This window comes from Castor canadensis, chromosome 2 (genome assembly GCF_047511655.1).
Source record: "Castor canadensis chromosome 2, mCasCan1.hap1v2, whole genome shotgun sequence".
Classification (NCBI taxonomy): domain Eukaryota; kingdom Metazoa; phylum Chordata; class Mammalia; order Rodentia; family Castoridae; genus Castor; species Castor canadensis.
This window is the reverse complement of record NC_133387.1, coordinates 25,182,611-25,199,754: the sequence shown is the minus strand read 5'-3', so window position 1 is coordinate 25,199,754 and position 17,144 is coordinate 25,182,611. Positions and strand designations below refer to the sequence as shown.

The 17,144-nt window shown below is 40.0% G+C and overlaps 1 protein-coding gene and 1 long non-coding RNA gene across 3 annotated transcripts in view; one reads left to right on the top strand and one right to left on the bottom strand.

The window, feature by feature from the left end:
* Tnpo3 (transportin 3) overlaps window positions 1-16,718 on the bottom strand; it is a 76,830-nt gene extending 60,112 nt beyond the window's left edge. The window contains exons 1-2 of one of the 2 annotated variants that reach the window (XM_074063514.1): window positions 16,275-16,717; window positions 7,636-7,796 (exon numbers count right to left, since the gene is read on the bottom strand). Coding sequence is in view for 1 of the 2 variants with exons in the window: in XM_074063503.1 (XP_073919604.1) it covers window positions 16,275-16,394 (120 nt within the window). In the remaining variant the exon portion in view is untranslated. Of the gene's footprint in view, window positions 1-7,635; window positions 7,797-16,274 lie in introns of both variants that reach the window. The other variant, XM_074063503.1, reaches the window with a different exon arrangement.
* Window positions 16,719-16,855: 137 nt separating this feature from the next.
* LOC141419814 (uncharacterized) overlaps window positions 16,856-17,144 on the top strand; it is a 28,257-nt gene continuing 27,968 nt past the window's right edge. The window contains exon 1 of the long non-coding RNA XR_012444540.1: window positions 16,856-17,020. This is a non-coding gene — a long non-coding RNA (uncharacterized lncRNA). The remainder of the gene's footprint in view (window positions 17,021-17,144) is intronic.

Here is a 17,144-nt window from a genome sequence, read left to right as displayed (position 1 = left end):
AGATGGGAGGCCCTGAGCCTGAGTTCAATCCCCAGCACCAAAGAGAAAGACAGAGACAGAGAGAGACAAAGAAGTATCTGTATTGAATTCATCAGGTAGTTTATCTTTAAATAAATATTATTATGTGTCTATTATTTATATACCTGTTTATCCATATATATACATCCACAAATATACACAGTAAAATACACAATCTATATATATTTTTTATGTGTAATTCCCAAACACTAGCCACTGAAAGCCCTAAATACACTACCCCACCCGGTAACAATTTACACCCCTAGTGCCAACATTGTGCTCTTTAAATTCAATTTCCCACTAAAAGAAACCAGAGCCTTTTTTTTTTTTTTTTTTTTTGGGCAGTACTAGGGTTTGAATTCAGGGCCTCATACTTACTAGGAAGGTGCTCTACCACTTGAGCCACTCCACCAGCCCTGTTTTGCATTGGGAATTTTCGAGATAGGGTCTTATGAACTATTTCCCCACGTTGGCTTTGGACCACAATCTTCCTGATCTTTGCCTCCTGAGTAGCCAGGATAACAGACATGAGCCACCAGAATCCAGCCCAGAACCAGTGTTCCTTGAGGAAACAGCAGACTCACCAAGTGAAACAGGAAATACACAAGGATGAGCCTAGAATACATCTTGTCAAACTAGACGGCAGGTTAGCTATCTCAGACCACTAGAGTTCTTTCAAAAATGATAAGGAGCCAACTTAATGAAGTTCCCCCTGACCAAAGACAAGACAAATTAGGCTTCACCAAGGGATTTAAATTATCACACAGTTACCATTATGATTACACCTAAACTTAGTGTCTCACAAGGGAAGAATCAAGCATTTATTTTGGTTTTCCAATATTAACTGTACCATTAGGTAACCTAGCAGTACATGAGGAAAAGGGTCACAGATTTAAGAATTTCTATAAGCCATAGTAAGAGCAGAAAACCAGACCTAGGCACATCTACTAACACTGCTAAAAAACCAGACTCAAAAAATCAGAGGAAAAACGATGTTATTACCTTTAAAGAAACAACAATTAAAATGATAGCTGACTATTCAACAGAAACAACGAAAACTAAAAATCTTATCTTCAAAGTACTGAAATAGTCACCAATAATTATTTTATATCCAGTGAAAATATCCTTCCAAAAACACAACAAAATTAAGACATTTTAAGATACACCCCTCCCAACCAAAAAAAGTAGAGTTCGTTACTAATAGACCCCCAAAGAAGAAAACACTAAAGGGTGTTTTTCAGGCAGAAGGATAACAATCCTGGATGGAAGCACAGAATCAGGTAAGAATGAAGATCAACAGAAAAGCTAAGTATGTGAGCAGATCTCAATGAACATTGATATATAAAGCAATGATGTCTTGTGGTATTAAAAATACATGAAGAATAAAAATATCTGAGCAGTTCTACATCCACCTAAGATGTGGAAAGGAGGAAAGGGGGCTGGTGGAGTGGCTTAAGTGGAAGAGTGCCTGCCTAGCAAGCATGAAGCCCACCCTGAATTCAAACACTAGTATTGCCAAACTAAAAGACAAAAAGAAAAGATGGAAAGAGCATTACTTTCAAGTTAACAATATACAAAAGCAAGTAAAACTACAAGGTCCCAGGACAACCAAGTAGACTGATGTGTATGGAAAGACCTCTCCATGGAGACAAAGTAAGCACCAACTCATCTAATCCTGAATAGAGAAGAGATTCAGAGCACTAGACAATCAGGCAATAAAAATTCTGCTAAAGTTACTAACAAATTGATAAAGGCTAAGTATGAGCTAGCATGAGCATACAGAAGTGCTGGGACTCCTAGACACAAGAGGAGTTCACAACCATCTGCAAGATCTTCTCCACAAACTTCTGCCAAATAATCGAGAAAAACTGGGGGTAGGACAGGAGACCAGGCAAAGTTTCCTTTGGAGGTACAATCCTATAGAGAAAGGCAACCTGAGCATGGTGGGGCCGCAGGAGGGTGGGGGTAAATTTGACTGGATCCTTGTCCTAGCATGCATGAGGCCCTGGGTTCAATCCCTAACAATATACACACACGTGCATGTGCAGGGGAAAAAAACATATTTTACACAAAACCTGTCAGATGCATGAATGCCACAGGGAAGACCAGGATCACTGAGACCAGCAGACAACAGAACTGCTAAAGACTGGAGTAGATCAGGGCAAGAGAAAATGTTCCCCGCCTCCCCCACCTCCGCCCCGCCCCACCCCTCCACAAACAAGCATTCTAATTTCTGAAAGACAGAAATAAGGAAAAAATATTGAAGGGAAGAAAAGTACACATTATACAAAGAGAAACAAAGGCAAAAAGTTATAGCAGAATTCTCAGAAATCAGGATACCAAGAGCTAGGGTTTATAACTCAGTGCTAGAATACTTGCGCTAGTATTTAGAAGGCCCTGAATTCAATCCCTAGCACCATGGGGGAAAAAAAAATGAAACAAGAATTCTGTAACTAATGATTTGATGATTTAGATTTTCTAAAATGAAGGTACTCAGTAAGACAAATAACCCAATTTTGAAACTGACCAAGGATTTGGGTAGACATTTCTCTGCAGAAGATATATTAATGGAAAATAAGCATTAAAATACACGATTAGTCGTCAGAAAATACAAATCAAAACCACAACAAAATAGGTTATCATTTCACATTCACTAGGATGGCTAAAGCAAAAAGACAGATAGCAAGTGTTAGTAAAAACGTGGAAAAACACAAATCCTCATATACTGCTGGCATAAATATAAAATGGTACAGCTGCTTTTGGTAAACAGGATGACACTTTCTTTAAAAGGTAAAAACAGAGTTATATGACCCAGAAATTCCTAAACACTTTTTCTCTTTTTGGTGGCATTAGGGTTTGAACTCAGGACCTCATGCTTGCTAGGAAGGCACTCTTACCACTTGAGCTACTCCACCAGCCTTTCATAAACACTTATATAGGAATGTTCATTGAAGCATATTCATAATAGCCAAAAAATGAAGGTAGCTCAAATGTCAGTTTACTGATGAATGGATAAAATGTGGTATATATATATATAGAATGGAATATTGTTCAGTCATTAAAAGGAATAAAGTGAGCTGGAGATGTAGCTCAGTCATAGAGCACATACCTAGTGCACTCAAGACCCTGATTTGATCCTCAGAGCAAGGGGGAGAATGAAGTAATGATGAAAACATTATACTAAGTGAAAGAAGTTAGTCACCAAGTACCCAACCTGTGTAATTCCAGTTATGTGAAATGTCCAAAACAAGCAAATTTTTAGAGACAAAGTAGATTGTCTAGGGTTGGGAATGAAGGGAATGGGTTTCTTCCATGGTGATGAAACTGCTCTAAACTTCATTGTGGTGATGGATGCACAACTCTATGAATATACAAAAACTTCTACACTTTAAATCAGTGAGCTTTAGCTGTGTGAATTTCACCAAAATTTATTTTTTAAAGCAGGCAAAAGTAATCTACGGTGATATAAGTTAGAATAGTAGTTGCTGGGGAGAGGGGCGGCGGGGGGCGGGCGGGGGGGGGCAATGATTTGCTGGGGTGAGGCATTCAGAAATCCACTGAATAGAATTTTCTATGCCTTGATGTTATTACTGATTACTTAATATGTATACTTAAAATGTATACATAAGCAAAAAAAATCATGATGCTATACACAGTATAGGTTAAGTAAATTTATTTTAATTTAAAAAGTTTAAAAAAAAAAGCCTTCTTCCTATAAACAGAAAATGGATGAGATTACAGGTCACAACTTCTACACAGCCTACAGTTGGTATATGCATATTACAGAAGCCTCAAAATTCTTCCAGATAATCTACTTTAAAATGCTAATATGGAGGATGGGGATGTAGCCCAGTGGTAGAGCAGTTGCCTAGCATGCCCAAGGCCCAGGGTTCAATTCCCACTACCTCAAATTTAAAGGAAAAAAAAAAAAAGTAAACAAATATGCGATCACAATTACTGATTTTACAATACAAATCAAATTTTTAATTTGAGTTATTTTATAACAATATAATCTAACACACCAACTTACAAAAGATATCTCTAACAGGAATAAACAAATTATTTCACCTTAATTACCATGGTGCCCTCGACTCTCACAGCTCAAGTGCAGAACCTTCTAGTGTAATTATCTGCCTCTTTGTTTATATTTTCCAAGAAGGTAAGCTTTTTTCAAAAGTTAAAAATAAACAAAAAATGTAATTATCTCTGCATCTCTCCAAATGCATGGAGAAACCCTTTAGCTATAACAGGCACTTTATAAAGTACATATTAAACTGTTAAATATGAAGCAAAATGGTAAGATACACGTAAGCCTACAACACCTTTTTATTCCACCAAACATGAAGCCAATCCTTTTACTAGGTATATAGCATTAACTAGAATGGGGACACCTATCAAACCAGAATCCAAAATGTCTACAGAAAGGGCAACAGATAGGGCTGAGAACCTAGCTCAAGTGGCGGAGCGCCTGCCTAGCAAGGGTGAGGCTCTAAGCACAAACCCAGCATACCCAAAAAAACCCAAATTAATAATAATTTAAAAATTAAATTAAAAAAAGAATGAAAAAGGTAAAAAGAACAAGCAAATTAGTCCTTTACAGCTACAAAAACACAAAAAGCTCTGAGAGTATGAGAATTTTCAAGTCCTCATTTGTAGGATTGTACTGGTCTTGCCAGGATGCAATTCTGTTTTTGTTTTTAGTAGTAAGAATAAGATTGATATTTTTCCCAGCTAAAATGTGAAGATTTCAAAGTTTCAAGCCAGGCACAGTGGTACATACCTGTAATCCTAGTACTCAGAAGGCAGATCACACACACACACACACACACACACACACACACACACACACACACACACACACACGGCTTGGTGCAGTGGCTCAAACGGTAAGAGCACCTGCCTAGCAAGTGTAAGGTCCAGAGTTCAAGCCCCAGTGCCACCAAAAAAAAAAAAAAAATTCTGAAAGACAACAGTGTTCAAACCCAGGCAAGTAAATCAAATATAAAATCTCTATCTTCTAATGCTTACTACTATCTAGTTGGTGGGATGTTATAGTTTAGAACTGACAAGTTCCACTGGCAAGTTCAGAACTTAATGGGCTACTGGGATGTGATGAAAACTTCAGGAGGTGGGGCCTAGTTGAAGGAAGTAGGAGTTGGGGGAGGAATTGCATCCTTAAAGGGTATATTTTGTTCACGGGCCCTTCCTCCTCTCTCTGCTTCCTAACCACTATGCAATGAGTAGCTTTGTTCCACCCTGCACTCCCTGCCACAATGTTCTCTGACCACAGGGCCAGAAACAGCAGAGCCAAGTGACCATGGACTGAAAACTCAAACCATGAACCAAAGTAAATCTTTCCTCCTTTTTCTTTAGTGGTAACAGATTTGAACTCGGGGCCTCACACTTGCTAGGCAGGCATTCTACTTGAGCCACAGAACCAGCCCTTTTTTCTGTTGTGTATTTTCAAGATAGGGGCTCACAAACTATTTGCCTGGGCTGGCTTTGAATCACAATCCTCCTGATCTCTGTTCCCAAGTAGCTAGGATTATAGACATGAGCCACCAACTTCCAACTTTTCCTCCTTTTTAAAATATTTATCTCAGATTATTTTGTCATAGTGACAGAAAGCTGACTAAGGGGTGGGGGACAGGGAGAGTATTGTTTGCTTTCTAACTAAGCTAAAATATAGAGGGCAGCTATATGTATTACCAAGGACAATTCTGTGGAACTGGTCTTAGAAAAACCCCCAAATTACTCTTGTGATAAAAAGAAAAAAGAGGGGTTGGGGACAGGGGGGAGAAATGACCCAAGCCTTGTATGCACATATGAATTAAAAAAAAAAAAAAAAAAAGAGAGCTTAGTTCTAATTTCAAGCATCCTTTTCAACTTTAAAGCTATCCTTACCCACTGGTTAAATGTGCCTCTCCTTTCAAATAGCTGTCTTTTAGAATAAGAACTAAGAGTGACCTCTAGCTGCGTGCCAGTGGCTTACAAGTGCAATCCTAGTACTTGGAAAGTTGATACTGGGAGGATCATGGTTCAAGGACAGTCTGAGCAAATAGTTTTAGAGACCCCATCTCCAAGACCACATCTCTGAAATAACTAAAACAAGATGAACTGGAGGCATGGTTCAAGTGGTAGAGTACGTGCTTTGCAAGCACAAAGCCTTGAGTTCAAACCCTAGTTTTACCAAAAAAAAAAAAAAGGCCTCTAAAGACCAAGCAAATGAGTATCAAAATTACCAAGTAAACCGTTAATTTAAAAATCGCAAGGGCTGGTGGAGTGGCTCAAGTGATAGATTGCCTGCCTAGCAAGCCTGAGGCCCTGAGTTCAAGCCCCGATGCTACCAAAAAAAAAAAAAAAAAATTGGATGGGGCCAGGCACTAGTGGCTCACACCTATAATCCTAGCTACTTGGGAGCCAGAGATCATAGAATAGAGGTTTAAAGCCAATCCAGGCACATAGCTCTGAAGACCTATCTCGAAAATATTCAACAAAAGGGCTGGCGAGTGACTCAGTGGTAAAGCACCTGCCTAGCAAGCTCAAGGGCCTGAGTTTAAACCCCAGCACTGCCAAAAACAAACAAAAAGAAGAAAATATCCAACACAGAACAGGTCTGGCAGAGTGGCTCAAATGGTAGAGTGCCTGCCTAGCAAATGTGAAGCCCTGAGTTCAAACCCTAGTTCCAACAAAAATAAATAAATAAAATAAAATTTGATCTGGGGATGTAGCTCTGTGTTAGACCACTTGCCCATGTACAAGGCCCTGGGTTCTATCTCCAGCACCACCAAAAAAAAGTTTTGAAAAAAGACACCTAAAAAATTAGCTAGCATTTGTTGCCCTTAATGCAGACAAACTAAAGCAGATACCTTAAAAGCAACTGAGGCCAATAGGAAAAGGGGACCAGGAACTAGAGAAAAGGTTAGATCAAAAAGAATTAACCTAGAAGGTAACACACACGCACAGGATATTAACGTGAGTCAACTCCCTGTATAGCTATCCTTATCTCAACCAGCAAAAACACTTGTTCCTTCCTATTATTGCTTATACTCTCTCTTCAACAAAATTAGAGATAAGGGCAAAATAGTTTCTGCCAGGTATTGAGGGGGGTGGGGGGGGGAGAGGGAGGGGGCGGAGTAGGTGGTAAGGGAGGGGGTGGGGGCAGGGGGGAGAAATGACCCAAGCCTTGTATGCACATATGAATAATAAAACAATTAAAAAAAAAAGCAACCCATGATGATACTGCCAATTCTAAATGTTAAGAGGTCATAATTTATCATTTAATTTTTTATTTTGAATTCTAGGGGAGATTAAGAATTGGTAACATCCAGGGCTGGGGATGTAACTCAGTGGTTGAGTGTTTTGCCTAGCAGGCACAAGGCTCTGGGTTTGATTCCCAGCACTGCAAAAAAAAAATAAACAAAGAATTGCTGACATCCAAAAAGTAACAAGTAATCTTGTTTTGGTCATTGAGTCAGACAAAATGCATCCAAATCCTGGTACCCTTGACACTAGTGCATTGCTCACCATTCCTCCCCTCTACTAAGGTGCAGAAAAAAAGAGAAGAGAGTAAAGAAAGGAAAAAGATTCTTTACAAGGAGAGAATAAAGCACTTACACTTCATAGGACTTTCTAGCCACAGATGCCAGGTGCTACCCACTGAAATCCAGGCTTGGACTAAGCTCCACATTTCTGAAAGGACCATCTCAACCGAAGCCTGGGGCTCAGAGTCAGCAGGAGGAAGCTGCAGCTCTCACTAACAGCACATTTCAAAGAGGCTGCAACAAGAGAACATTTTCCATTTAAGCATCTAATTCCAATCTTCCATTTCATAAAGCAGTAGCAGAACAGGCCTTTTATAAGTCTTTTCTTTTCAAAAGCTATTTCCATGTCTATGTGACGAATATGGGACAAGCTATGGCCCAGCAATCCTTTCACTAACATACTCTAAGTCCTCCATTATCCTTCCCAGCAGATCCAGAAAGTATTTGCCCCTTTCTTCTTTAATGGTGCACTACTGCTCCAAGACTAACTTCTACATCAACATTTCTAAATCTGCCAAATCAACCAAAATCACTGACCAGGCCTCAACAATGCAAGTATACCCACAGAGAGTAGCCAAAGGAGTTGTTAGCTGCCAAGAATTAGGAGATTAGAGATGCTAGTTAATCCTACACAAAAACTCCTTAAATTCAACAGAATTATTTAAAATTCTTCACAGAGGACTAAGAGCTCTAGCATTCCAGAAAATGAGGTTCTGGAATACAGATATTCAATGAGACCTGAAAAGTAACACAAAAGGGTCAGATTACTCCATTTTTTAAGCATGTCAATCAGTGAATGATATACTTATTAAATGAAGACTTTCAATGACTTATAGTATATTGAGGGGAGCTTATAGGGGAAGGTACTACATCTGCACAGGGTATAAAGAACTTGTTTAAAAAAAAAAAGGATCTATAAATCAGTCAAACAAAGCAAATTTTAGATACATGTCCAGCAACAATGTGATAAATGCCTAGAAAATCTGACTTTCCCAAGTAAAGAAAAAAATCATTTTTACAAGGCAGAAAACAGGTAAAGAAAGAACAACTTTAATTTAGACACAAGTTTAATTTCTTTTTTGTGGGATGAAAGTTTGAACTCAGGGCTTCGTGCTTGTTAAGCAGGTGTTCTACTGCTTGAGCCACACCTCCAGTCTATTTTCCTCTGGTTATTTTAGAGATGGTGTCTCTCAAACTATTTGCCCATGCTGCCCTCCAACCTCAGTCCTCACAATTTCAGCCTCCCAAGTAACTAAGATTGTAAGCGTGAGCCTCTGGTGCCTGCCTAAAAAATGTTTTGTTTTGTGTTTTGTGGGACTGGGGTTTGAATCAAGGCTTTGTGCTTGCAAAGCAGGTATTCTACAACTGGAGCCACACCTACAGCCCCAAAATGTAATTTTTTAAATGACTCTTATCCCCCAGTGCTGGGGATCAAACCCAGAGCCTCTGCAATGCTAGATAAGTGCTCTACCATTGAGGTACATCCCAGCCCTAATCAACTATCTTAAGTTCTTATATGTGATTCTTTTATAAGAATTTTACACATTAAAGACATATTTACAACAAAGGCTGGTGGAGTGGCTCAAGTGGTAGAGTGCCTACCTAAACAAGCATGAGGCCCTGAATTCAAACTCCAATACTATCAGAAAAAAAGATAGATATTACAATAAATTACTTTTTGGAGGTTTTCTTGTACAATGGGAAAGAAAATGGCTTGAAGGGATATTATTTAAGAAAAATATAAGCTGAGGGACACAGAAGATAACAATCATTACCAAAACTACTTTTCAAACTAACTTGTTTTGCAAGACAGCCTAAAATACAGAAACCATGATGAAAGGAAGCTTAGCTAAAGTTTTTATCACAGGAGATGAGTACATGACTTCAACCTCCAAAAGCAGTTGTAAAAGCAAAATAGTCATAAAGCCCCAGCAAGCTCCCACACTAAACACTTACATATAGAATTTTAAAAAAACAACTACTTGTATAGAACCAAAAAAAAAAAAGAAAAAAGCTCACCATGTAGGTTCAGCTAACCTACATTTGCACAGTCATATCCATAACTGAATAATCAACAGGAAAAAATATTTCTTTCATGGGAGGGAAAAAATTCTCAGCCAAAAGCAACTCTTCAAATCATAAGTCATTCAGATTCCAGAAGACATATTCAAACATTCTCCAAATCTTCAGGACCATAGGCCTATGTGAATTGTCCTATCTTATCTCAAAGGAAGCAACTGATAAGACTAAATGACAGCACTGTACACTGGTCTTTTTAGTTTTGAGGAAATCCCAATGCTTCGGAACCAGGCCTTTTCAAATAATCATTTATCATAATGACACCTATGAAATGAATTTTGACCCAACTTTGTAGCTGCTAGTTACACATAAAATGGTACAATACCTTGTTCAAAATTTTTCCTAACAAGTGTAAACAATTGCTACCTAAATAAAAAAAATTTTCAATCACCTATGTACATGAATATGAACCTCAAGAATACCCTTTAGAAAAATAAATTGGGGCCAAGCACCAGTGGTCCACGCCTTGATCCCAACTACTCAGGAGGCAAAGATCAGGAGAATCTTGGAACAAGGCCAACCTGAAGAGCAAGTTAGTGAGACCCTCCCCCACCCCAACTCAAACAGTAAGCCTATTCAGGATGTATAGGTAGGAAATCTCCATCAGAGACCAGTCCTAGGCAAAAATGAAAGATCTTATCAGAAAAATAACTAAAGCAAAAAGGACATGGCTCAAGTAGTAGAGCACCTGCCTTCAAGTGCCTGAATTCAAACTCTAGTGCAGCAATAAATAATTGATTAATTCAGATCCATAAAACTAACTTCACTTGGGAGGGACTCAATATGCACTTCTTGAAAACTCCATCATTGTGGGCCTTACCAGCTATACTAGGCAGCCCTGCTTTAAAAGCAGAAAACGCCAAGCTGGGAGTCATTTCAACTGAAGCAAATGAGTAGCCCAGGTGAGGGCTTCCTGAAAGCCAAAAACATAGAAAATGTATTTCCATTCATCTCTGGTCTCTGTTCCTGCTTACCTGAGCAAATTTTGTAAAAATTCAAACAAACCAAATGAAATTTTATTGTACATATTAAGCACATAGAAACTCAATGTTGAAGAATCAAAACTTACATAAATGTGTATTATAAAATTAATAACGTGTTTATAAACTGAATACTTCATAAAAATGTATACTTTCAAATCCAATTCTAAAAAATATTCTCTTGCTTTGAGGATAATTGTTTAAATGGTATTGTATTATTATGAGACATAAAGTATATGAAAACAGAGAAAAAATAAGAACAACTGTGGTAGGGATTTGCGAAAAAAATAAGTAAAACCCTAATGATTTCTGTTAACAGAAAGCTCACCAAAAAGGTGGAAAATACTTGTTTCCTAATAGTTTCATTTTGGAAACATCACAAAAGAAAAATTAAGTCAGGAATTAATTTTCACCACCTTAAAAAAAAACTCTAGTAATATTCCAGTACCATGGTGAAAGCTACGGAAATGCAAAACAGTCTGAGTAATCTCAACTTCCTATGATCAAGACTTTTTTTGTGGGGGGAGGGGGTGACAGTATGAGGTTTTGAATTCTGGGCCTCAAGCTTGCTAAGCCAGATGCTCTACCACTTATGCCATGCACCCCAGTCCTTTTTAGCTTTATTTTTCAGATAGTCACCAGTTTTTTGTCAGGAACTGGCCTAAGAGCACCATCTTTCTCCCTATGTCTCCCAAGTAGCTGGGATCACAGGTGTGCACTACTACAGGTGTATGCCACCACATCCAGCTTGTTTGTTGAGCGGGGGCATGCTTTTTGCCCCAGCTGACTTCAAACCATGATCTTCCCAATCTCTGTCTCCCAAGTAGCTGGGATTATAGCAGTAAGCCACTATACCTGGCTTAAATTTGTTAATAAATTTAATACAACTTAAAATTCTATAAAATCTGGAAAACACGGCAGTTTGGAAGGAAAAGTAAAACACCCCAAAACATGGAATTACCATGTAATCTAGCAATTCCAATTCTGAGTATATATATATATATATATATATATATATATGAATATGTGTGTATATATATATATATATATCCAAAATAATGGTATCAAGAGACTCCAACAGATATCTGTACACTCATATTCATTGTAGCATTATTCACAATAGGCAAAAGTAAAGTAAGTCCATTCATGAATGACTGAATAAACACAAACATGGCATATATACAATGGACTATTATTCACCCTTTATTTCTCAGGGACAGAGGTTTGAACTCAGGGCCTTATAGCTTGCTAGGTAGGTGCTCTACCACTTGAGCCTAGTCCACAGTCATTATTTACCCTTAAAAAGGAAATTCTGATACATTACAATATGGAAGAACCCTGAGGCCATTATGCTAAGTGAGAAAAGGCTGCCACAAAAAATACAAACACCATGATTCTGCATGAGGTGCCTAAAATAGTCAAATTCAAACACACAGCAGAATGGCTGCTGCCATGGGAAGGGGAAATGGGGGCTTACTGTGTCTAATGAGTATACTTTTTTAATAAGGAAAATGATCTAGTGATGGATGGTGGTGAGGGTTACATAATAATGTAAATGTACTTAATGCCACTGAACTGCACGGCTAAAATGGAAGCTAGGGACATTGCTCAAGTGGTAGAGCACTTGCCGAGCATGCACAAGGCCATGGGTTCAATCTCGAGTACCAAAAATAAGAAAAAGAAATGGTTAAAATAACAAATGTCATGTTTTGAAATTTTACCACAATAAAAAAAAATCCATAAAATCTACTTTCTGTTTTCTCCATAAATATCAATGCATTGAAAGAAAGCTGAAGAAATATTTGGAAGGCTTTTGGAAAAACTGTTATTACAGCTACAAACTAGTGGCTCACACCTATAATCCTAGCTACTCAGGAGGGAGAGAGCAGAAGGATTGTGGTTAGAGGAAAGTCAGGCAAAAAGCAAGATCCTATCTTAAAAATACCTAATACACAAAAAAGGACAGGAGTGGCTCAAGTGGTAGAGTGCCTGTCTAGCAAGTCTGAGGCCCTGAGTTCAAACCCCATACCACCACCATCACCAAAACTGTGTTACAATTTAAAAATGTAGCAATGCCCTAATAATTTTATATCCTGAATCAAACCATCAACAGGCCCGAGGCCTGGTAAAACAATACACAAATGAAGCCAGAAAAGAGGAACACTATCAAATAACAACCAACCATGCCAACAGAAATACTATCACATAGTCACATACAAAGGCACCAATGCTCCATACATGAAGTGTATGTTTGCTCTGTCCAACAATTTAGAATGGAGATAATGTGAGTAAGGGACTAATTTTTTTTTTAATTTGCAGTACTGATAGTTGAACTTTAGGCCTTGTGATTGCTAAGATGAGACACTCTGCCAGCGCAGTGAGAGACTAATTTTTAACTTCAATTTCACTTTAATTTAAACAGCCACAGCAACTAGTGGCTACCATATTGAATGATGTAAATAGATTAGTAAACTCTTTAGGTTCAAACTCAGGACCTCATACTTACTAGGCAGGTACTCTACCACTGAGTCACGCTCCCAGCCTTTTTTTGCTTTAGTTATTTTTTTAGGGAGGGTCTCACACTTTTGCCCATGGCCAGCCTCAGACTACAATTCTCCTACCTACAGCCTCTTGCATAGCAGGGGCCACAGATGGGTGCCAACACACCTGGCTTATAAATTAAGGTGAAGACAGCATTTTTCCCAATCTCCACCTCCCAAGTAACTGGGATTACACATGTAAGCCACCATATACAGCCAAAAAAATAAAAACTCTTTAACACAAGGTTACTTGAGATTTCTCAGCCAGCAAATTGGAAAAACTGTAGATTGTGATCAAAGCAGAAAGTCTGAACAAGTGATTTGGAGGGTTCATGACATATCAGCAATGACAATATTCAGGGTGAGACTTTGACCAGGTAGTTGAAGAAAATTAAGAAGAGAGCACAATGGCTCAGGACTGTAATCTTAGCTACTGGGGAGGCAGAGATCAGGATAGCAGTTTGAAGTTGGCCTGGGCAAATAGTTCGAGAGACCCTATCTCAAAAATACCCAATACAAGGGGCTGGTGGAGTGGCTCAAGTGGTAAGAGTACCTACCTAGCAAGTGTGAAATGGCTAAAGTTTAAGAGTGCCTGCCTAGCCTAAAAAGATGTTTAACTGTGCTAAATATTTTCCAGGTCCACTTTTTCACTTTTCTACAATCTTTTCTGTTCCAGAAAGCTGAACTGCATAGACTTACCAACAGTTTGCCTTGTCCCCTGGCTTCTGGTATGGCCAATACAGAATCCCGGCAAGAAATCAGGAGTTTAAAGTCAGGAAATTGATTCCTCCAACTCCCTCTCTACAAGATAACTCAAGCTAGCTGTCCTACCTCCAGGAGGTCACCATTCCCCTCATGGCAGTCAAATACCCATTGCCTCTTTAATTCCTCCAGCCTAGGGATGTTAATAGTTTGGCTACAAGTTACTACACTATTTCTTGTGGTACCATTAGACTTGAAACTTTATGAACATTCAAGTGTGTCCTGTGTTCCTGTTGAGACCCTATTAGTAGTGATCAGTGATGACCAGAACAACAATGATGATGCAAGATTGTAAGAGAGAGTAGTAGAAAATAAGAAAGTGAATAATATTTAAGTAACTGCTAACATAAGTTCTACATTGAAGAAATTCTCTCAACTCTTTATAGATAATAACTCATTTAATCATCACAACTACCCTATGTAGTTAGCACAGATTTTTGCATTTCGTTTCCTGACACCAACACCCAGCACAGCTGTTGGTTCATGATAAGCACTTAAATATTGATTTCAAATACAAACAACAGGACTACCTGTGTGGCTTAAGCAGTAGAGTGCCTGCCTAGCAAGCGTGATTCCCTGAGTTCAACCCCCTATACCACCAAAATAATAATAATAATAATAATAATAATACAATTAGCAGGTTTAGTAAGGAAAAGCTGATTTTTGTAGTATTTTTTAACATTTCCCCTATGTATATTTTATTGAACTATATGAAGATCTTGGAATTTTAACTTCCCAGATCACAGAAACTAAATACTAAATGAGGCCACATGTAAATGATCTCCTTGGGTAGCTTCCCACAAAGAACTTGTGCTTCAAATTTTTTAAGTGTATTATTCAAAATCAAAGTTGCTTTTTTTTTCTTTTTTTTTTTTTTTGGCGGCACTAGGGCTTGAACTCAGGGGTCTCAAGCTTGCCATGCAGGCGCTATTACCGCTTGAGCCCCTCCTCCAGCCTTTTTTTTATAATGGGTTTTTTCCGGATAGGGTCTCCCGAACTATTTGCCGGGGGCTGGCTTCCAATCGCAATCCTCCAGATTTCTGATTCCTAAATAGCCAGGATTACAGGAGTGAGTCACATGCGCCCAGCAGAAATTTTAAAATACTTATTTTGTACCTGCAATCCATGGGCTGATTTAATGGATCAGAGCACCTGTAACTATCAGGTAGGGGGTGCCCAGCTAGCTCAGTCGGCAGACCATGGGACTCAACTATCAGTTATGAGTTAAGTAAACAGATAAAAAGAAAGCTGAGGACAACAAAAACATGCTTGTGAATATAAAGCACAAAAATAAAGGGAGAGGGATGGCTGGGGTTGTAGCTCAGAGAAAAATGTTTGCCTAGCATGCTGGAGGCGCCAGGTTGGATCCCCAGCACCAAAAAAAAAAACAAAACAAAAACAAAAACAAAAAAAACCCCACAGGTAAAGATGAGTATTTAATCAGTCTGCATAAGCATCCGATTTTCAACTCATTAATCCTACAGTTAGAACCCAAGTCAGCAAGATCACCAACTATATACATATAAATAAGGTACAGCAAGAGTTGAATGTGAAAATTAGGGAAGAAAGCATGAAACATGTAAATCAAAGAGTGAGCAAATACAATAGATATGGTAACACTCCACCGGATGCTCATACAGTTACAAGGAATAAGCAAGGCATCTATGATGTCCAGCTTACAAATAAAAACTTTAAAGTCAGGGAAATAAGGTTAGAGGGCCAATATGAAGCATAAACAAGAACTCCGAAGATATTCTGAAACCATCTTTTTTTCTTTATATCACGTACTCCAAAGCGGGTGGCGGGGGGGACGGGACAGATTTACACGTATACGAATCTAGAAACCCGAGAAGTTTCGAGAATAATGGATTCAAGCTGGAGTGAAAATCGGCAAGGAACAGGGAGGTGTGAGTCAAGACTACGTCTGGAAAGGAACTGCCGGATGCAACACCTGGACACGGAAGGTAGACAGATAAGCATCCTTAAGTGGAAGGTGGAAAAGCATTGGGGTTGGATCTGGCTGAAGAAAGACAAAACAGAAAAGCACGACCTGCTAAGAAGCAACAGCGAGAGTGAAACTTACAGATAGGCCAGCTCCATACCACTATCGAGCAGTACAAAACTTACAAATCAGACTCTACGGGATGGGGAAAGGCCAGTCCACGACCGACCAGCAGCTACAAGTTTCGGAAAAGCGGCAGGGATGTAGCTTCGCAGCCCCACCCCACGGCAGCAGCTCCTCCCCAAGGAGGATCTCACGAGGCCAACCGTCCGACTCAGGCTCCCCCCGCGAGCCGAGGTCCCACTCCGCCCCGGCCCCGCGGCGCAGAACGGCCTCTTGGGCCCCTCACCGAACGCTGCAGCTCCCCAAGCCAAAACGAGGCGCGCTCCTTTCCGCTGGGATCTGGGTCGTGGTAAAGCGCCTGCACTGCCTGGTACACGAGCTGCAATGTCGGCTTTGCTCCTTCCATGGTGGTGGCGGTCCTGGTGGCGGCTACGACTCTGATTCTTCTCCCGAGGCTTTGGGTGCTCCGCCTTCGCGCTTCCTCACTGTCTCGGCCACAGCCGCTCCCTGACTGGCGCCATCTCCTCCTCTTCGGCCGTTACCGGAGCAGAGGGGTCCCCCCGTGGAAGTTGCCCCCTCGGAAACAGCGTACAGGCCGTATTCAAGTTCCAGGTCTTTTTTTCCCGGTATTTTTCACTATAATCCACACTTTTGAGTCTGAACGTAGGTTCTTGCTTCTTCACCTGCAGACTTGCGCTCTGAAACCTATCTCCACATGACACAAACCACGTAGCTCACCTAAGCAGCGTTTAACCGGACCGGAAGTGGCACTCCGGATGCCTTTGGCACACTTCCGCCCGATGCACTACAAACGGCCTCCTTCCTGGCACGCCTCCTCTTGTCTCCCCGCCCCCTTCCCGGAAGTGACCCTGCAGGGCCAGGAGCTGGGCCGAAGTGTAATGTGGTCGTCTAGGTTTTATACGTCCCCTTGAGCTTTCAGGCCAACTTGAGTCAGAACCTGAGCCACTCTCCTCTCCCGGGCAAAGGATCCGAGGTCTTTCCTCCCCCTTCCGACCTTCCAGCCCTCTCCAGGTAATCCTTTCTGCCCCCAGGGGGTGGTCAAGGCGCGCTAATTCAACTATCTGTATTGTCCACGGTACTGGAGATCCAAACGTGACAGCTATTTACAGACCTGGAATATGTGCCGCACTGAATA